Source organism: Coenobita brevimanus, chromosome 88 (genome assembly GCF_032717465.1).
Source record: "Coenobita brevimanus isolate Jiangsu-jjx chromosome 88, ASM3271746v2, whole genome shotgun sequence".
Taxonomy (NCBI): domain Eukaryota; kingdom Metazoa; phylum Arthropoda; class Malacostraca; order Decapoda; family Coenobitidae; genus Coenobita; species Coenobita brevimanus.
Window position 1 is genome coordinate 999691 of NC_137041.1, and position 22272 is coordinate 1021962.

Here is a 22272-nt window from a genome sequence, read left to right on the forward strand (position 1 = left end):
GGAATCAACATACCAGCACAACAGGTACCACCAAACAACCTCTTTCTAGGCGACTTATTTTGCATACTACTCCGTTATATTATTCGTTATTCAGGATTTCCTAACACTGACACAGATTACATAAACAGTATGAACGACAATACTAACGAGCCACATAAAGATACAAACTAGTAAAGTGAGAGCCTGGGCAGCCTCCTTCACAGATCAACAGACGTCCATGAAACAAATCCGATTTTCCTTGCAACACGAAACTCATACTCACCGAATGACTTTGCAGGGACGATCCACAGATAACCCTTGATATTCTGGCGGTGTTAAGTTGGAAATATTTCTTGTGTACCGCCAACTTTACCGCAAACAAGAACACGAGAGCACCTCAAGAGGAAACGGTGACGCCATCGGAGACATAAAGGCTTTCGAGGATAAGTTACACATTTCCCTGTGCAATGTATTTAGCTCACTTCACCTCTTCCTCTCGTGTATTATTTATAATATCGCTATGGCTTTGTATCGTGAGATAAAAAGGATATCACAGTGTAATTAAGCAGAATAAATATCTACGGAAAACATTCTACGAAATCTTTTCCGCCATTGCGAATGTTGGCGCGACTTTCAAATGTTTGAAATTCAGAACACGTCTTCCGACTTTCTTTACTGTTTTTCATGGGAAAATTTATCATTAAGTAACAATTTTTGATACATAGTGTTTGACTGATACAAATAAAAAAATATTTTGGGAGGTGAAAAACCAGAGCAATCTCTGAAAAATGATAGCCATTTAATGGTATTCATAAAACAATAAAAGAAAAAAAAATGTGGGCCATGGCTCCTTGGCCCACACAATTCCTACGTCTATGAACAGATGTCTATTTAAAAACACATACACTGTTGGTCTGAATCCCAGAGTGGCTGGAAACTTCTCACCGTGGTTACATGGTATAATGTTAATTGTAATTTCCAATAGATTGTTGTACTTACGTGACCAGACATTGACAAGCAAACACCCAACTCTTTGCCCCCAAGCATTATATGAGTATAACCCTTACACATAATTTCTAAGCTACATTCAATCTGAAAACCGTAACCCATTAGACCACCTAGTACCTATTTGGTTATATGGTTACCACCCAGCATAGTAAATGGTTTCCTGAGCTACAAGAAACCATTTGGCTTGTCACTCAATGAAGAGCTACCTGAAGACAGCACTACACTGAGTGAGTGGATGATGGGTGCCCCCACCTACCACAAATAAGATATTTATAAATGCAATAACTTGTCTCCAGGGGCAATACGGAACACAGCGCTTATTCATCTTTATTAAAAAGCTAAGTACAAAACATGATGCAGCAACGGAGACTAAAAACCACAAACGAGATCAGCAAAACTAACCAAGGCCAGTATTCCAGTCAGCCTAGGAGACATCATAATTACCCCTTCCTCATCAGTTTATTTATAGGACACGTTACCCAAAAAACGCATCACAAATACATGGCTATTAATACTACAAATGTATCTTTAGCCCTTTCATGTTCAGGACCAGGGCCAGAGACACACATTGGGGTTCTGATCCTTTGGCCATACTGACCGCAACCAACTCCACAGATATATATATATATATATATATATACAGACCCACAGTGTAATATATCCGCATTTTTCAATCCCTAAATTCTGCTCCTTGCATGTGAGAACGTATTCAGTTATATTATATATTTAATAAGGTTTAGTTTATGTGCTGCATTATGTTTTCCGAGCCCCTTGGACCTGAGTCCTGGATTTCTGGCATTAATATCCCCCCCACCTCTCCCAGGTCCTGGTAAGAACAACACTTGGCATAACATTTCAGCTAATATTACTAATTTACTCCGCTGGGATGAGCCATAGCAGCCAGAGTATTTATGCTAACACAGAAGCCAGTGTTACACCTTGATTTTAGCATTGTTTTCCTTTCTCTTTTGGTGGGCACAGTTTTGCCAAAGCATTTTTTTTTTTTTTTTTTCCCATGCATAAAGGGTAAGGGTGGGGGGGGCAGGGACAATCATGACTGGAACAATGCTAGTACAGAATTCTATTCCAGGAAACATCAGATCATTTAATTCTGCTGGGGTACTTTTCAAACCAGGCAGCATCCCTCTCAGGCACCAAAATAAACTGGTAAGGAAGAGGTGTAAAAAGACCTCCTAATCTCACACGAATATGACCCCAACTGAAGAATATCAGCTAGAGTATCATCAGCAACTAATACATTAATATTTACACGACATAATGAAAAGTTTTCTTCATACTCTATTTCCATAATATAATTCTATAAACAAAAAATACTATTAAAGTAACAAAAATATGAACATAAATATATAGTGGGTCTTGATTTCACAGTATTGTGAATTGGTCAAAGGAAGAAACTACACCAACATATTAGAATTGTGTTTATGGACAGTGCTTGTTCTATGTCATGGATGTTTCAAAATATCACAACTTTTTCCATGCAACAAATACATTACTTTAAACCAGGGAGTATGACTAATCAGTTTCATGGGTTGCAATGGAACTTTAACAATGCAATCCTATGACATATTTCTTATCTGACTCCTTTTTCTACCAAACAATTTTACTCAGCTAATGAATCATCCCATGTAGTCAAGAGACTGATCAAGTTTATATCTAACATCTTCAAGTAAAAAAAAGCATCTAAGTTGAATGAAATGATCAGAGGGTGGTAGGAATAAACAGGAACTTATTTAACTGGACTGAAATAATGAACAGGAATTTCTATCATAATTTACGAGGGATCTGGAAAAAGAAAAAAGTAACACCCCAAAGACTTCCCGTATCGAGAAGGAATGCAATAAACACACTTTCAACATATAGGTATAACTTCCTCCACAAACGTAAAGAAATCCAACTTTGTGTCAGAATATTGAACAGTTATAAATACTGATCATGTCACGCTATCCCAAACACAGATCCTTCTGAAAATATGTGAAACAGCCAACACCTCAACTCAATTACCTTTTCAAGTGGATAATTATTTTGTCACGCTGCCCTATTTATAGATTATCCACAAGCCCAATCTATGAAAAAAAAAAAAAAAAGGACTGTGCTTTGATCCTAACCTTGGCACCCTTCAGCCCTATTCTTGGCAGAGGGATAATAACGTATTTGGCTTTCAAGATCAGGCTTGGTCATCTTAGCTCTGATTTGGGTAGTTGTAGGACAATCATAGCCCTAGGTTAAGCTGAATCGTGAACCTGGTGGACTGCAGGCTGAAGTTCCTGCCCTCCTGTAGTTCGCCATACTTGTTTTGGGGGATAAGGAAGTAGCTAACAGGTCTTTGTATAACCAAACAGCTGAGCTGCTGGGTTACATCAGTGCCACAACACGAAGGCATCTCTCTCCAACACCTGGTTTGTGTGATATCCTTCAACAAAGCTATGCAACTAAACTTAACCCCTCTGCTTCAGTGAAATCTTTTTAATCCATTCTTGCTACTACCAAACTATTCTGTTCAACTTGAGAAAGACTTATTATTGAAGAAAAAAGGTCTCCTAAAATGAACAAAATCATCTGCTGGCGGCAAGAATAAAAATAATACATCATCAGACTGAAGGTATTACTATTTAACCTTCCAATCAATATTCACAAGGCTTTGGTTTGCAGTAGCGTTTGCCTTAGCCACCTCAGTCTCATGCAATCTCTTAAATCATTTTCTTGATACCTACCACTGGAGGATTTTATTCAGCTTTAGAAGGATGGAGAGAGAAGGGGGAGGGGAGACACCAAGAAGAAGAGGGAGGGAGGGACTGGAGTGGTATACAAGAAAGAGTAATGCAAACTGGAGAGAATGCAGCCCAATGGTGAAGGACAGGATGACATGGAAGTGATCCACCTGTGGCCACCCCTTCTGGTACTGAAGTGTCTTGTTGAAGTTAGACAAAAACACACAGACAGACAGAAAGTTGTCTGGCAGTGAAGTGGCCATAAACAAGCTTAATCAACCTTTTACAATTAATGAGTCTTCCTAAACTGAATAATATTGTCTGGTGATAGCAATAACAAAACACAATATCCTGGGACTGAAGGGGTTAGATATTGAACTATACAAACTCCATTACAGTCCAATACCATAGCATGTGTATATTGCTTGATGTATTACTTATAAGCCACTGATTTTTAAGTTAACAACAAAATATCATTTTCATCTATATACAGCTTGCCTTTATACTGTTCGTTTATTTAGCAAACCGCATGTAACAGGCCACATTCTGGTTAGCATGGGAAACAATGCAGTACATCTTTCTTGGCAATTTACTATACACACTGCACCCTAATACTGTATTCACTTATGTTATTTTATGCCTTTTTAATATCGACATACTTTGGATCAGTAACACAACGGATGCTGGAAAGGGATGCTTTCAAGTGATGACACCGACATAGCTGGAAGGCTCAATGCTTGATTACACTGCCCCTCAGTTCTCTCCCTGCTCCCAAAAAGAAGGATGATGGACTGAAGGAAAAGGGCAACTTAAGCCTCCAGTCCAACAGCTTTACATCCAGATAGGCTGGAACCACCACCACAACCACAAGTTACTTTATGTCTATTTAACATTGACATAAAACATCACCACATACATTAGGATTACTAAGGTGTAAAATACAGAATAAATTGCATAGAGAGGCTAGTTACAAAATCTCCAGTGTAACCAGAACACAGCCTATAGAATATCTGGTGTGACAGTTGCCATGACAAGCTACAAGGGACTTCATTAAGCATAAGACACTGAATAGGCTCATCAGTACATTATTTTATAATATCATGGTAAGCTTCTTTGAGTGGTGATGGATGCAAGCATAATATTTTTATTTATTAACTAGAGTTAGGCTAGATTTCAGCTAAACTTATCCTTTTCTTTATTATGCTGGTACAGTATCAGTACAGAGCAAAGTGTTGGCAACTTAAGTACGTGTACAAGTTTTCAGATAATTCACACCAATATTTTTCCATCATGAACTCTCTTGATTACAGACATTTAACCCCTTCAGTCCCATGACATATTTAAATATCATTCTTGCTACCTTCAGATCATTTGACTCAGCTTAGAAGAGACTTTTTTAAATTGGAGGGGTTAGAGACAGTCTTCATTAACCCCTCAAGTACAGAAGGTCTTTCCTAACTTGAATCAAATTGTCTGGAAGTAGGAAAAACAAAGTAAGAGAAAACTTGTCACTGGATTCAAGGGGTTAACCTAAGCAAGAGTAGGTAGTTGAACCTTGCTATTACTATAATTTGTGGTAAAATCTTTGGTTATGATGTTCAAGGTAGTTGTGTTCAAGAAAAACAGATGTACAAATGCAGACAATAATAACAATCCACTTCCTAGTCAAACAGTTATGAAACTCCCACAAATATTTTTAGAAGAGTACTGTATTGGATTTCCAAAACTGCATCAATGGGTTACTTTAGTCATTGTTCTCCTTGTTTGCCTTGTCCTCACTACAATCGGCCACTATTAAACTTTGTCTCCAGTACTCTCTGTCTATTGCGAGTTCTTCCATCAAACCAAGCTCTCTCATGTCTCACTTCTACCATCCATCCAACTCTCTCACTGCCTCATTATTTATTTTAAGGATGTGGATCAAAATTAATGTTCGCAACAGTACGAGTAAGTGGTTGGGTTTTGTTCCCAAACACAGATACCTTCTTTGCAAGTTTCACTGACCAAACATTACTGAAATAAGTTTTTTCATCTGACATCACTACAATATTTACAACTGCCTATGCAAGGGCTTCCTACTCAGTCTCGGAAATAGACAGTGCAAGGGTTGTATTTATAATATATCCTAAGTTATTTGCATGATAAAGAATAAATTTTTACAATGTCTCTACAACAGTTAAATATTATCATAGTAGGTTTTGCCTGTCATACTTTATCACTTCAATCTAAACTGTAATTTAGTCTTGAAGTGTCTGGTTAACTTTATGACTGAAAAGCAGCAGCAGTTGCAACCCCAGCCTCAAAAGTGAACCTAGTGTACTGCAGGTCTAAGTTCCTCTTCTGCACTCCATCATCATTACAGGAGACAGAGAGGTAACTGGGAGACATTTGTATAACCAGGCAGTTGAGTCCCCTGGTTATATCACTGCCACCACATGAATATCCTTCTCCACTGTCCTGACTGACAACAATCATATATATAGGCAATAATAAACACAAGCTTAGGAAAGTTTACAAATACAGCCCCGGAGCTTTGGAATTATTTGGTTAAGAGAAATTAGCATACACTCTCTTCTTGTGGTAATCATGAACTCCCACTGGTCCAATCGTTTATGGCAAAATGAGACTTAACTACTCTATACACAGGGGCCATATTTTGTATCTACTTCACCCCTTAATCTGACAACTTTTTTTTCCCCCTTGCTATCTCTAGATTAATTTATTCAACTTTAAAGAGATTTTTCACTATGAAGAGGTTATATAAAGCCTATATAAATCCCTTCACTTCCAGAGCGATCTCTTAGCTGAATAAAATCATCAGGAAATAGATTTCACAATTTAAGGGAGTTTTGGAACTAAAGAGAAGATACGGCCTTCCTTAACCCCTTACAATTAGGGGAAATCTGTCATGGACACCCTCTCTGGAATTTGGGCATCTGGCTACTGATAGATCAACAGATTACAAGACACCTTTCCAAAGATGAATATATTAATCTGGTGGTAGCAAGAGCAACTGAAATAATAAAAGGTCGGAGTGAAGTGATGACGGACAACCAAGGATTCAATAAGCCACAACAATCAGAGGTGGGTTTCTGCCGTGATGCTCGTCACCATTGGCTTATTATTTATCCCAGTGTCAATAACCGACTGCCCCTTATTGTTAATCCCAGTATTAATAATGGACTGAGGATTGGCATTCAGGTCTTTGTTGTTGACCAGGTTGTTGCCAAAGCCATTTTGAGTCGTGATACTGCCGTTCTGGTGCTGGTTAGACTTCTCTGCGGCGGCCAGTGTGGTGAAGAGCTGCTTGAGGGCTGGGGTGCCGGATACAATGTCCGGGACACTTTCCAGAGTCTGCAAGAAAGGGATTACCTGTAGCTGTAGTAGCTGGCTGTTGCAACCACAAGCTCAGATGAATATGAACCAGATGGACTACAGGCTGAAGCTGCCCTTCTCTGGCAGTCCACCATACTCCTTCAGAACATAGGGGGTTGAGGGATGTTTGTGTAACCAGAAGGCAGAGCAGCACAGTCATAACTGTGCCACCAAATGAAGGTGTCCCTCTCTAGCACTTTAATTATTTATATATTACAGTGACAACCCACCCAAACCTATACTGTCGTATCAGGAGTGTAATAGTGCTGGAAAGAGAAGCCTTTACTCAATGGCACTGATATAACCAGGCAGCTCTACTGCCTGGGTATACAAAGGTCCTTCAACTTCTTCCCTGTCTCCCAAAAGGAGGATGTTGGATTGCAGAATGGCATCTTCCACCTGCTGTCCAACAGGTTATGTCCAGATGAGCCTGGGGCCACAACAAAAGGCTGGGCTATGGCAAGTCCTCACAATTCAGAACTAACTTCCCATTAGGGCTCCCATGTCAATTCCCCAGAGCTACGTTTGACTGCCAGACCAATTGCTCTGTTTGTGTCTTGTACTGCGAGGTATTTAAAAGATGACATATTTTCATACTCAAATAACTAATGAAAGCTGTTCACACCATGACATCAATATCTCCCAGGCAGTAGCAATAATAAAATAAGTAAAACATCACGTAATGGGTGTCATGTCATAACTGTGGACTGATGTACATTTGCTGAATCTACTAAGGGTTCACAAAATTTTGTAATACATAGTACAGTACTCTAATTTTCACATATACAAATCAAATCAGGTTCAATCACCTAAACTGCACTTCCAAGAATAAACAAGAATAATCACTGCTCAGTCTCCTCTTATTATATAACATTCACTCAACAAGGGGAAAAAAAAAAAGGATACAATATTCACTAGAAATGTTTCCCAGTAATAAGAGCAGAGTTACCTTAAACAGTATCTAAAATAAAAACATATAAACATTCTAAACAATTGATCTTGCCTATTTGAGGGGAGCACCATTTATTTTTTCCAAGTTGTTTCTGAGATACCTGAACAGAAACACACCAAGCAAACAAAAAAACTAAACTTTCTATATCATTCACTAAGTTTCTATTTATTATTCTCACTGATGGCCATTCAAATTTGAGTTTGTATTTACAAGTACCGAATTTGTGATCAATGGGAACTATTGTACTACACTTCACTGCATCAACTACAAAATCACCCATACTAAGAAAGAAAAGGGAGAGGGGGGTAATCTCTTAATTTTTCACTGCCAGCCACCCACATCCAAGCCAAGCCGAGAACACCACTCCACTCCACACACTGACCTGGGCACTTTGGGGTTATAAGGCCTGGCGATATGGAAAGTCTTAGGTGGGGTTTTCCTTTTGGGTGCACCTGGCTGTCTGTATAACTCCTAAAGTGGTTATAAAGAAGAAAATATGATCACAGTAAACTAGTTCTTGCCTTGGATACTTCATTCATCTGTTCATTCATTCCTCCATCCATCCATCAACTAATCCTTTAATGGCCCACGACTAGGCTACTCAGTCCAGACATTTGAGGCAAGACCAATCAGTCATTTGCCCCTAAAAAGCATTAAGTAAGCGATTAACTCGACCCTTCCTTCAGATTTGCATCTGCAATGAACACATCTGGTGGAGAGTCCTTAACTTACTAGATAACAAGGTGTCCATTTGTTAGAAATATGGTTATTATGCTTACTATGTACTTTGTCATCACTCAGCTGAAAGCTGGAGGAAGTGCTAGTTATATTACAGTATAATCATAACTACAAATACTTTATTCTCCTACTGTATGTAACTCAAAGGCATATATATATCAACATCTGATTGAAATGTATCATTCTTCTAATAAGTGAAGCATCAGCTCCCAAACACCGCTTTGCCAAGTTTTCATTATTAAATGTTAATATACAGCATCTGTATTCAGTTTATGCATACATGGTGCTGGAGTAACTTTCTCAGTATTTTAGTACTTTTTTCTTATGCCTACCTATAATTCCAAGTGTAATTTCTAGTTTACAAATGCTCCAGACTATGTACTGCCTTTACAAACATAACTCTTGTGTAAGTTGGAAACCCAATGTATTCAAATACTGTAAGTTGTGGCTTTAGTGGCTAATGAAAAAGCCATTTTGTTACCTTGAGTACATGGTCAACGGTGGTTGAGAGTCTGTTTGTGGTGCGCTGGGCTGTGAGCTGTGCCTCCCTCACACTCTTCAGGTCTTGCGAATGACGCTCACTCAACTCACTGATGCGTCGGTCTCTCTCTATCACACTTTGACGCAATGATGTGATCTAGAAATATAGAAAGTCTGTTTGGACCACACAGATTTAAAAATTATATATATACTGTATAATACAATAAATAAATAAATGAACTGAACAATAAGGTAGAGACTGTTAACATTTTCAGTCTGATGATGCCTTTATAGCCATTCCTACTACTGATACTAGTGCTCCATGCTTCCCCAGGACAACCTGGTTCACTTGACGACCCCTTCCAAACTATATAGGTACGTGTCCCTACTAAAGGACCTCATCCTATATTATCTCTAGTCTGCAATGGCTCTCCCATCTGTCCATTAAAAAACACAAATGGTCAATTCTATTTTACCCACTTTGAGGTGTAGGATCCTGAGGCTGGGCTAATATAATTCACTATTTTTAAAGGTAGATGACCAGCTTTCTTACCATGATGGCATTACATGATCATAAACCTCCAGTCACCTCTTGGGGATCAAACCCATGATGTGTCATCAGTCACTGGGACATTCTAATTACTAAACTGCCAGACTCCCACATGTTCTTCCCACATGACGTGGATTGGGCTCACAGAAATTCCGTTTCTTGTCTTACCTTATCATTAAGGTTGCACACCTCCTGGAAGTGTGTTGCTTCTGGTATGTGTGCAGGTGGTGCAGGTGTTTGGGTGGCAGCGAGGGAGGAGACTGCTTCTGCCAACTGTCTCTCCTTCTCCCCGTTAAGAGCATCCAGATGCCGCGATGAGGCTCCCAACCGCTCAACTTCCTCTTGCAGTTTCTGAAAGTAATAAAGAGTAAGTGACAAATGCATAAAACTTAGGTAAACAATAAAAGTACACATACAAATGTGGTCATAAGTCATCCAAATGCTGAGCCTGGGGATACAGCAACAACACCCTTTTCACAATGATGGTGCCTTTATAATGATATTCCTGTTATACACTATCTAGACAATATCATTAAGCTCTGGGATAACTTTCTGGGCTGGAGGGATTTCATGTAGCCTTCATTAATCCCTTCAATACTTGGGTTCTTTCATATGTTGAATAATATAACCTGGTGGGTGCAAGAATGTACAGTAATATGCATTACATCATAGAGCTGACGAGGTTAACTTACCATAACTTGCAGTTCATAGTCTGCCTCGTAGAACTTGGCGAGGTTCTGATTGGCCAGTTCCAGGTCTCGTGAAGCGGCCATCAGCTCCCTCTTGGCGCGGGTCTCCGAGCGGCTCAGAGCCTCGTAGTCTGAATGTTGTTGGTCTATCACTTGTTGCTGTGACCTTATTTGGCTGCACAGACGATCACTACACACAGGAAAAAGACAAGAAATCAAGTAAATTGTGGGAGACATAGGATAAAATTCCTAAAGGATAAAACTTTATGGCTAAACACAAGCATTCCCATATTACTCCTTCAGGCGTGTAAGAGTCCAAAGCTTGGCTACCAAATTTTGTATTTCATTCTGACTATACAAGTCAGAAGAGCTCCATCAGGGTAAGGGGATTTAAAGGATATGACCGGCTATTTTTTCCTAAGACCAATACAGTACATGCAGATAATGAGCATTTAAAGAGGACACTATATACTTTCAAGTACATCACTACTAAAAGCACATATGTGCAGTACCGCAGAATCCTTATTCATCCTCCTAAACAATCTGCTACCTCTCACAAACTCCTGAACTCACTTTTCATCCTCTGTGTCAGCCAGCCGGTTGTCAGTGTCATTCTTCAGCACACAGCACACCTTCAGGAACTTTGTCAGTAGCAGGTCCACCTCCATCACTTGGTCTGTCAGTGACATGTTACACACACTGCTGCCATCATGCTCCACAACCTCCTGACTCTCAGACCCCTCAGGTGAATTTCTCCCTTCAGTGATCTGATGATGGGATGATCATTATTATGGTTAACATCACTACAATAACAACATAACACTACCTGCATTACCCACTGATTACATTAACTGTTAAGAAGAAAATGTGCTAATCATGTTAGAAGCCTGAGGAGAAACAAATATTTTCTCTGGATTTCATGTAACACACACACGACCATAGCTTCTCCAGACTTGCACAGTGTAAATATATCCAAAGTCTGCATACCAAACCAACCTGCTTAATGCCATTGCAGGGTGACTCCACACTGAGATGACTGCCAGCTTTGACCTTGGGGCCCATCCTCATAGCACTGAGTAGTGCGGCGATGAAGGAGGCTGTCTTGCGAGGGGAGGGGGTGCGTGCTGACACCTTATAGGGGGACTTGCGCTCTGGTGTGCCGTTGGTGGATGAAGCACTGCTGTCCGACTCATGGGGAGTTACAATCATCTGGCAAGGAACAATAACAGTGGACAGGACAAGGATGAAGGATGTCTGTATAACCAGGTAGTGGAACCACACAGTACACAGTTATATATATGACATTGGGTGGAGGCTTCTCTCTCTACTGCCAAAACTACATTTTAAAACATGTTTACAAAATTGAAGTCCTAAAGCCCATCACAACATAAAAATCCACCTATTTCTCACCTCCAAATCGGAGTCGGTGATGGAGTAATCCTGCACCAACTTGGCAATGAGAGTGTGAAGGCGGGAGGACAGGTTGGCCAGTGACACAGCCGCACCAGAGACCTCGGCTCCTTGACACACCATCATGTCTCGGGCACGGGACTGGATGCTGCTCATTTCTGACTGCAGCATCATGTATTTATTTCTGGCAGTGAGAGGGGATTATTTTAGTTACGTCAAGGAGTACAAAGAAGTATAAAGGAAAGCAAACACTAACAGAACTAGCAGTCCTTTTGGGGCTGTCACTAAAAAGACTATGAATGATACTGTATCTAATTCTATGAGCTCATGTTAAGGTTAGCAAAACAAGAAGGCTCACCCTCAACACAATCATTTCTGTTTCTGTGGGATTACAGTTCAGGAAATGCCATGATAACTAATATTTCAGCCTGATGAACAATATATACTGTATCAGGAACGGATTCTCAATGTATCACATACAGGACGGTATATACCAGGCATTCCTGAGAGGCAGAAGTTTGATGCAGAGTACCTCCATAACTGTACCTTATTTATTCATCATCATTATCATCTGGACCTCCTTTCCCACCCTAGGGCAGGGTGAGGAGTAGCAATGTCCAGACAGCTCAAATTTGCCCAATCCAATGGGCCACGCTTCCATTCACTCATCATTCAAGCCCCTGGAATCCTGGCTCCATTGGATATGCCAAAAACATTCACACCGTTCTGTAGCTTCACATAAATGTATCCGATTGATACGTGAACACTGGACAATAAACAGAACTTTGCAAAAACTTCAAAAAACTGAAACAGATTAAACCATTTAAAAATAACAGCACCATCATAACTCAAACTACATGATCAAAGGATAAGTACATACTTCCTCTCCTCTGCCAGGCGCACCATGTGCCTGGCCTCCTCATCTTTCTCCTTCAACCGAGCTGACAGCTGCTGGCACTCCTTCCTTAACCTCACCAACTGAAAAAGTACAGTACAGGTATTTGTAACATAACAACGTCATAAAAATGGCAGTATGCTTCCTCTTAGGTATCTCATAAAAGCTAAAATGAACATACTGTTGTAACAATAACAAATCAAACTTCAGTTGGTATTTGTTTTATGCAAAACAATGAAATGGATCAAAGTGCACATAAACCCCTGGAACCTGACTGACTTAGTTTTTTGGTTTATTCATACTGCTTCTAGACAATTAATTCAGCTAAGGAGAGACCTACACTAAGAAGGACATCAACTGACTTCAAAGTGTTAAAAGGCACAGTACATTAACCCCTGATGACTTGTCGAGGACAGAGTTGGGCATTTTCAAAAGTTTATTAAGGGATAAACTCATATTTTTTTTAACCCATATTTTTAAACCAATAAGCTTTGTGACTATGTGGGAAGAAGAAATCTTTAATTACCCTTCTATAGTCTTTCCAAAATATCGAGATCATTTGGGCGTTGTCCCTCACGGGAATTCTCCGACCCATGATGTTGCCACAGTTTGTACTGGGCAAATTATCGGATTAGAGACAAAGCTCAAGGGACAACCCTCACTCCCAGCTCACTACCTCTCTCTCTCTCTCTCTCTCTGCATATAAAATCTACATTTTATGTAGATTTACTTCTATAAAAAGTCTATATGGTTTTATGAATCATTAGAATTTGAGGAAAAGCCTCCTGACTGTCTGTCTGTCTGCCCCTCTCTCTCCCTCTCTGCCTCTGCATACAAAATCAACATTTTATGGAGATTTATTTCTATAAAAAGCCTATAAGGTTCTACAAAAAGTCTACACGAGTAGCAGGGGTAGGAGGTTCCATTTTTGATGATGGTCTGAGAGGAAGTGACCTGCGGATTGACACCTAACCCACCCTCACTGACTCACCTACAAACACGACAGCGTTGGAAAGCAACGTTGCCAAATGTTGACATATTTATAAAAAGTCATTGTTAGCATGAAAAACAACAGACATTTCTTACACTATTTAGCCTTATTAGAGAATTATATACATATATACTGTAAATAGATTTCATTTAGAAGTAGTAAATAGCTGACATGAGACAAAGAGGTGTGTGTTGGTATAGATTAGGCAGCGCCGCGAGTCGGGGAATCCCCGTGAGGGACATCGCCCAAACAATCTCGATATTTTGGAAAGACTATAGTACTACGCCATGTGTAGCCATCCAAGGCAGTAATAGGTTGCATACTGGCATACAAGTTCTGTTATTAAGAGTGTCCACACTTCTATACTTACTACAAAACATCTGTTCATCTTTCAACACATTTTCATGTTACTACTGTATATTGTAAAAAAAAAAAATTATAATAAATGAAATAAAAGGTCTCGCTCACAATGACAAGCCCTACCTCAGTCTCAGCCTCTCTCAGACACTCAGACAGAGCATTTTTCTCCTCAGACATGAAGTCAGCAATTTCCCTCCCTTCATTCTCAAGATCCTGAACTTGTTGCAGAAGAGTCTTTTGGGCTGCTAAACTCTTGTCTAGGTCCTGTCACAGCAAAGAAAATAAAAATGTTAAGACACATCTTTTTTCAAACGAACCATTATTCATCCTTTGGCAAAGATTTAAAAAATAAGATGATGCTTGGTGAATTGCCTAAGAGAATATTCAAACTAACAAACATGATTTGATATAGCCAAATTATGGCATGCTACTTATAGTTTTCAATCATGTGCAGGAAAATTTATCACGATATCTTTACTTTTTTAATCTTGAGCGTGTACTCCTCATATTTATTGAGCTTGTCCTGCATCTGTATGTGGATGTCGGCAGACTGGTGCAGCTGAGATTCCAACTCCATCAGGCTGTCTCCCCGGCTGTTGAACTCTGCAAGGAACATCAACTTACTCCCTTTTCCTAAACCCAAAATAGTAATACAATACAGTACTGTAGTTTAATTCTGCATTTTCATGAAAGGAGCTACAGGGAACATTTTGAACTAAGAAACTCCTGGGTAATTTCCTCCATCTATGTCACTGGCAAACAGTGCATAAGGTTGTAAGCAGCACAGTGATGTAGCTGCAGGGACCCTGGGCTTCCTTAATCAGACTCTTGCTCATCCCCCACTGAAGTTTCAAATTATTTAATGTGTGAATACTGTGCAGCTGTGGGCCTCCCCAAAATAGGGCTCGGCCCCACTTTGGCCTTTCCATTTGTAGAGACCTGACTACATTACTGTTGCATCAGAATTGTGCTGACTTTTGTTAGTTCTCACTCTACTAAGTTTTCAACAGTTTTCAATATGCATAAAATAAATACTGATACTACACTAAAGAGAACACAATGCAGAGATAATATAATAAATCACATTCCCTCTTACCATGCTCCACTCCTTCCATAGACACCAGCATGTCCTTCACTCGCTGGGAGGTGCGATCCAGCTCCCCCTGCACCTCCTCTTTCTCTGCCCTCTCCTCCTCCAGCAACAGTTTGAGTTTCTCCACCTCCGCCCTCAGACCCTCTGCCTCCTCCAAGCGAGCACGTGCCCTGGCATGCTCTGTCTGTAGTCGCGTGTGTTCCTCTGTCAGGCGACGGACATGCTCTGGTAACTCTCCTTCACCCAGTCTCCATGCCAGTTCCACCTGCGAAGAATAAAACATAAAGTAAAAAACTCAGTAGCCTAGGCCTGTGCCACTACACTCCTTCTGGATGACAGATAAACAGATAAGGCAGCAGCATTATCCTCTCCCTCTCTCTCTTCTTCCTACTTCAACGTCAACCGTCCTCACAATCACTCACCTGTACTTCAACACTACGGTTATCTGGCAGTTCCTCTGGTGTTTTCATCTCCCGGACGATTGGTACATGGATCTTAGTGGTATCGTTCTCCTCCTCCCCACTGTCCCCACACGCAGAACTCTGCCTGGATAGTGCACGGAGGGCTGACGTCACATCCCCTCCAGTGAGTGATGTCTGTACTGCAGTTTCCATGCAGATTATTGTTCGTTCCTTGCGGGGGTTAAGATTGGTCGTGGAGGTTGACTTGGCTTCGCGGTTAATGGTTTTTGCCTCTCCTCGTGATCTTCCTCCAATGGAAGTCAGAGCCGCTGAAGGGAGACTCGTGGTCATGACTGATCCCCTACTCCTAGCTGCTTCTGTTTTACCTACTGATTTGGTACGTCTTAGTGAGGATGCCTTAGATGCCTCTTCCTCAGCTGCCATTTGCTCCCTCCAACGTGCACTCATTTCACGTGCCTTCCTCCTCGGCAATGTGGCATACATATCAAGTGTATTTTTGGTATCTTTTGATATTGGCTTGGTACCTGCATCATCTTTTGAGTCTCCAGCATCCTTCACTTTCTTGCGTCTGCCTAGCGTGCCATACTTCTCAGCCACTTCTTCCTTTTCATTCTTCACTTCCTTCCTCCGTCTGATGACTGGTGTTGATTTCCCATCTCCCTCTGGTTTGGCGGCATCTTTGGTTTCTGTTTTCTTTTTACGCCCTAGAATGCCAGATTTGTCCTCAGAGACATCTTTTTCACCAGGTTTAGGACGTGTGTGACAAGTGGTCTTCTCAACATCTCTCTTTAATGCCGTGTCATGCCCCCGTATGCAGGGCTTGCGTTCCAGGGTTGAGCCACCACTTCGCCTTTTCTTTTCGTCCAATTTTACCTTTTTATCATCCAATCTTGTCTTCTCCGTACTACGAGGAATTGACCGAGTGACAGTCCCTCCTCTCGGCGTGTTTACCCTACTACTATCACTTCTAGGGGACGGGGTAGCCAGTGCTTTACGTCTTCTCTCTGGGGTGCTTGGGGAACTTCCATCAGATGAACCACGTGGGGAGGTTGGAGACGTTCTTGAAGGGGTTCCGGAGACTCTCACTGTATCCCTGTTGGAGGGTCGTAAAGCTGTTTCCTTGGTGCTTGAGGGCTCTGGTGGGGGGGAGATAGTGGGTACAGCCACAACAGTATCAAAAGTGTCGGTGCGTGAAGAAATAGTACTGTCATCCAGAGAATTGCTTGAGATAATGGATGATGTGAGAGAGACATGGCTGAGGGACCCCGGGCCACTAGACATGATCATGCTAGCTTCCTCTAGAGCTTCAGCCTCAACCTCCTCCTTCACTGCATCCAGAGGCAACCTGAGTGACTCATCATGGTAGGTTATGATTAAATTAGTCGTAGGTGTAGGCCCCGTGGGAGACAGGAGATCGGGGGACGACACACCATTATTGTTACTGCCGCCAGCTGATGAAGAGTTGCTGTATGGGGATATGGCCTCCAGTGATGAAGGTCGTGTGTAGGGGTCTTCACACAGCCTCCCGTCCCCATTCAGGATAATGTCATCATCCTCATCTCCTGCAAATCATGAGATGAGCTTAGTGACAAGGAAAATCACCTTATACAATATGCCACAGTTTATTGATTTTAGCACTGTAAGCAACGTTGGGTCTGGTTAGTACTTGGATGGGTGACCGCCTGGGAACACCAGATGCTGTTGGCATTCCTACATATCAAGTGGGGTTGGTGGAGGATTAGTGCCCCTCCCTGTAAAACAATTAACTCTAAGCCTTTGACCACCCCGTTTGGAATACATGGCATCTGGCAATGGATGGATGGATGGATGGGCCTATAAAATAATCATTACCTGATACTTACATAATAAGAAGCAAAATAGATACATGTTATGTCATATCTTACTCAAGTATCATCCTGGGTTGGAAAGTAGTCTTTATTTCTCCTGCTTTGTTGGAGGTATAGTAAACAATATGCAAAACTGACATGATACACAGTAATGAGGAAAAAAATAAAATCATATACTGGTACTGTATGTAAATACCTTCAAGATAACATAAAGAAATCAGTCAAACTAACCAATCATTGTAGGTCAGGTATACATTATATACAATAAATCAATAATCTTACACATATTACATTTAAAAACACTGGTACATGGTACTGCGCTCCTGTTTATTCTAACACAAAAACTACCTTATTTACCATATAAGACAAAGGGAACACTGAGATGTCATTTTAGAGGCACCTACAAATGACACTGAATAGCAAGTCACTGTTCCCATCATTTATGCTTCAGGCAACTCATCCTTGGGTCACTGTCTTCCCAGCAGTGTTGTGGCTGACTTCACTGGCTGGAGGAGGCAAATGAAGGCGCCTTACCACTGATCATGGGATAACGGCAGTGAGGCAGGTGATAAACTGAGTGACAACATGGAAGGAGAGGTAACAGAGACACGTGCTGAAGGAGGAGATTGCGGGATGCAGTCCACTCATGAGAGAGGAGTGAAGAGCATGAGAAAGAAATGTGAAGATCTGCATTACATGTTGGTGAGAGAGGAGAGGTGTGAAAAGAAAAGGAGAGGAAAGGAGAGACAAGGTGAGGTAGGCAGAAAGAGAGCTGAGTGAAGAGCTGAGAGCAGAAAGAAGAGAGCTGAGTAAAGAGAAGAGAGTTGAGTGGAGAGAAGAGAGCAGAAAGAAGAGAGCTGAGTAAAGAGAAGAGAGCAGAAAGAAGAGAACTGAGTGGAGAGAAGAGAGTAGAAAGAAGAGAAGAGGGCAGAGAGAAGAGAGCTGAATGGAGACAGCAGGTTAAGGGGGATATTCAACATAATAATAGTGTGTTACATGAAAGAAACAGGAAACATAAGATGAAATGGAAAGGCATGGGTGAGCAACTGGATGAAACAACATAAAATAGGTGTACAGGGGAATAAATTACACGACAGTACACATCAGCGCCTCCCTTGATAGAAACACAACAATGACTGGTGCATTATGGGAGTGAATCGGAACAGGAGATGAAACGGAAGAGGGAGGGGGAGAACATGAGTGGTACTTCTATTGTGGGAGGCTGAAAATGTTGTTGAAATATACAGTGAGAGTAGCGTCAGTGAGTGTGGTGGAGGGGGAAGGGGGAGACAGGATGAGATGGAGAGAAGGAGTGGAGAGGTATATGAGAGGGTGTGAGCTGGAGATAGGGCAGCCTGAAAGTGGAGGACAGGGTGACATGGAGGTGATTTGTTTGTGGCCATCCCTTCCAGGATTAACGCATATGGCTATAGATAGACAGATACATAAACAATAAGCAAGGAAACAAGAAACACAACAAAAAAGGAAGGGTGAAGGTGTACAGATGATGAAAAAGGGAAAGTGAAAAATGTAAGAAGAAATACTGGTATAAAAAGAAGAATGAAAACAAAAAAGACAAAACAAGAGATGATAAAATGGAAGCAAGAGACAAAACTAAAGAGGGAATATAGACAAGGAATGGTGGAGAAGAGGGCAAGAGATGACACACCAAATGAGGGATATATAGGGGAACGAATAACAGGAGATACCACTTATTAGCACTCACACAGACACATAACACACGGTATGACAGGTGCATTATGAGAATGAAGCAGGAAGCAAATAAAATGGGGTTCGGAAAAAGGTAGCTTTACGAACAACCCCCACAAAATAAATACATAAAAAATAGCTAAAAGAATAACTAACGACTACTCACCAACAAAGACCTCACTCTCGGCCAAATCGTCGAGGGCGGGTATGGAGGATGCTGGTGCCAGGCGGGCCAGGTTATCGGCGGAGCGGGGGCGGTGGAGGGGAGCACCGCCCCCTCCCCCGCCCCCCACCACCACCACACTCTCACCCAACATCATCACTCCGGTGTAACCATTACCTGAAACACAAACAGTATCAAGTTATAGTATGGTTTCATTTCTATGGGAAGTGTATATGTATAGAAAAATTACATGTGTGTTGGGGGGGGGGGTGAAAGACTGACACAGATAGATGGACAGGCAGGTAGAGAGACAGAGAAGACAGAGGAACATACACAGAAAGGTAAATAGACATATACTGACGGAGTTGGGATACGAATAGAAAGAAGGTGTGTGTGTGTGTGTGTGTGTGTGTGTGTGTGTGTGTGTGTGTGTGTGTGTGTGTGTGTGTGTGTGTGTGTGTGTGTGTGTGTGTGTGTGTGTGTGTGTGTGTGTATAATGGACTGACCCATGGGCCAAATAATTAGGGAAGTGAAAAAACGATAATGATTTAAGTGATTGGTTGGTGAGTGGGGAGTGAGAGGGGGAGGGGGAAAGGAAGGTCAGAGAGGAAAGAAGAGGGAGGGAGGAGGAAAGGAAGAAAAGAGGGAGAGTGGGGAGAGGGGGGAAGAGGAATGAGGTGGCAAGGTGCAAGGTAAGGAACGGGAGGGAGAGAGGGAAGGGAGGATGAGGTAGGAAGGAAGCAGGCTGGGAATGAAAGGATGTAAAATAATGAGGGGAATGTAAGAAGGATAAAACGGAGGGGGAGAGAGTGGGAAGGAGGGGAGGGATAGTAGGTAGGAAAAAGGGAGAAAAGAGAGACGACCAGGGAGAGGTAAACAGGAAGCAGGGAGAAGAGAAAATTAGTCAGGGAAAGAATAACAAAAACAAAAGCGAGAAAAAGGTATGAGAGAGAGAGAGGGGGGGGGGAAGAAAAGGAGAGAATTATTTGTTGAGGGTCTGGGAATGGAGGGAAGGTTACTGAAAAGGGAAGGGAAACAGTCTAACAGAGAAGGTGGCAGGGAAGGAGGAAAGAAAGAGAAGAAAGGAGCAAGGCAGGAAAGAGGGAGGACGAGAAGGAGGAAGAGGAGAAGTGAGAGTTATACAGGACTGCAGAAGGAAGCAAGCACAGAGACCAGGGAGGAAGGGAGAGATATGAAGAGAGTGAAGGAAAGAGGAAACAGAGGGGGGAAAAGAAAGAGAGAGAATAGAAACATGAGATGCACCAAGTTATGTGGGATCAGGTGTGTGTCGCGCCTCAGTCGGAAATTCCAGGTGTTGGGTGCAAGGTCGAGTCGTGGGAACTGTCCGTGGGGTTCGTGATGGTGGTGGTGGTGGACCTTTGTCAATACGGATACACACCTACCGTCATCATAAGTGCCAAATACCTTCCACGTAACCCACAAAGCACAAGCAGAAGTACAATATTCACTTACACAATTTACAGTGTCAACAATGTCATAACTAGCCATGACAAAGTTATTCTCGGTGCTCTCAACCCCACTGTCCACCTCTGGAATGCATGAAGGCTCATTGGCGTAGTCACTTCTCACACAAACCAACTCAACCACCCACGTCAATTCAGATGCTCTCGAAGTCCAACCCACGTCTCATTCTCCAAACACCCGTTCTACTAATTTTTTCAGCCTTCAAATATTCTTACCATCTCACTCACCCAAATTTACAGCCCCCGATTTACAACAAAGTCCATGTACAACCACCCCGATTTACAACTAGGTTCATTTACAATCACTATTAAAACCACACTCACAGCCACTGTTAAACCACATCCACTTACAACCACTAGTACAACCACATCCACTTACAACCACAATGCATAACCAACCCACACTTGCTCCTCCTCTTCCTGACACCCTTCTCTTATACGGCAAAGGTTATTACGCTTTAGCTTAGTCCCCTGGCATGTCAAGTTGTGTCTACCGTATTAGGTTAGACGAATACACAGCGGAAAAATCGAACCATCTGAAACACACACATGAGTTGAGATAGGGCTGTCATTGTATTTCGGTACCTGTTAATTTTGTTGAGGCGGAATTGCGCAGACAACAGTTTCTTTGTACGTATACATTGTACTTCCCATCGTCTCTTGTTTACCTCGGAGTCATCAACCTGGCTCACCTGTACTGTTACCTGTGCATACCTTGATTTCTTTGTAACTTTGATTTCTTCTATAGTTCGTTCACCATGACTTGGCGTGATTTTTCGTCCTTTTGCACTCTATTTCCCTTTTCTACAATGAAGAATGAATAACGAGGTGGAGTGAAGGAGGCACGGGGGATGGGAAGAGACGAGGATGCTGGGAGACGGGATGTACAAAATAGTGAGGGCTGAATGGAGAGAAGGATGGAGGGAAGGAGGGAGGGGTTGCCAGCGACCTTGAAGAAGGAGGAGGAAGATGAGGGAGGACAGGATAGGATAGGGCAGGAGAGGAGGAATGGGATGGGGTGCAATGAGGAGATGAAAGGAGGGGAGGAGAGGGGATGGGCCAAAAGGGGAGGAAATAAAAGAGACTGACGAGAAGTGTGGACGGAGAAAACAGGAGGACTGAGAGGAAGAGGAAAGAGAGAAAAAAGGATATACATCGATTATAACCAGGTTTCATGAGGGAGAGAGAGAGAGAGAGAGAGAGAGAGAGAGAGAGAGAGAGAGAGAGAGAGAATTAAGGTAGGGGGATGTAATCGATGATCTAACATGAACATGGGATAAGACTCACTGAATCATCCCCTCCCCCCCTACCCTTTCCTCCCCTCCCTACCTATTCCCTCCCTCTCCTTACCCTCCTCTCATACCCGTACTCTCCTCCCCTTCCCTTCCCTCTAATCC

The 22272-nt window shown here is 41.9% G+C and overlaps 1 protein-coding gene across 1 annotated transcript; it reads right to left on the reverse strand.

The window, feature by feature from the left end:
• Positions 1-6540: 6540 nt before the first annotated feature.
• corn (microtubule-binding protein cornetto) lies at positions 6541-19545 on the reverse strand. The gene is made up of 13 exons (XM_080281160.1): positions 19395-19545; positions 15672-17233; positions 15253-15514; positions 14635-14759; positions 14280-14420; positions 12791-12888; positions 11911-12094; positions 11497-11709; positions 11074-11267; positions 10504-10690; positions 9980-10162; positions 9263-9418; positions 6541-7070 (listed from the first exon to the last, which is right to left on the reverse strand). Exons 1-13 carry the CDS (start codon positions 19543-19545, stop codon positions 6795-6797), a joined length of 3732 nt encoding a protein of 1243 aa, XP_080137286.1. The 3' UTR covers positions 6541-6794.
• Positions 19546-22272: the final 2727 nt, after the last annotated feature.

Bases quoted from the DNA above. Each gene is read 5' to 3' on its own strand.
- corn (XM_080281160.1), bottom strand. From the start codon at position 19,545: ATGTTGGGTGAGAGTGTGGTGGTGGTGGGGGGCGGGGGAGGGGGCGGT. The intron at 12,095-12,790 runs GTATGTACTTAT...TCTCACTGCCAG, and splicing joins CGCCTGGCAGAGGAGAGGAA to AAATAAATACATGATGCTGC. The intron at 10,691-11,073 runs GTGAGTTCAGGA...TCCTGTGTGTAG, and splicing joins GCTGACACAGAGGATGAAAA to TGATCGTCTGTGCAGCCAAA.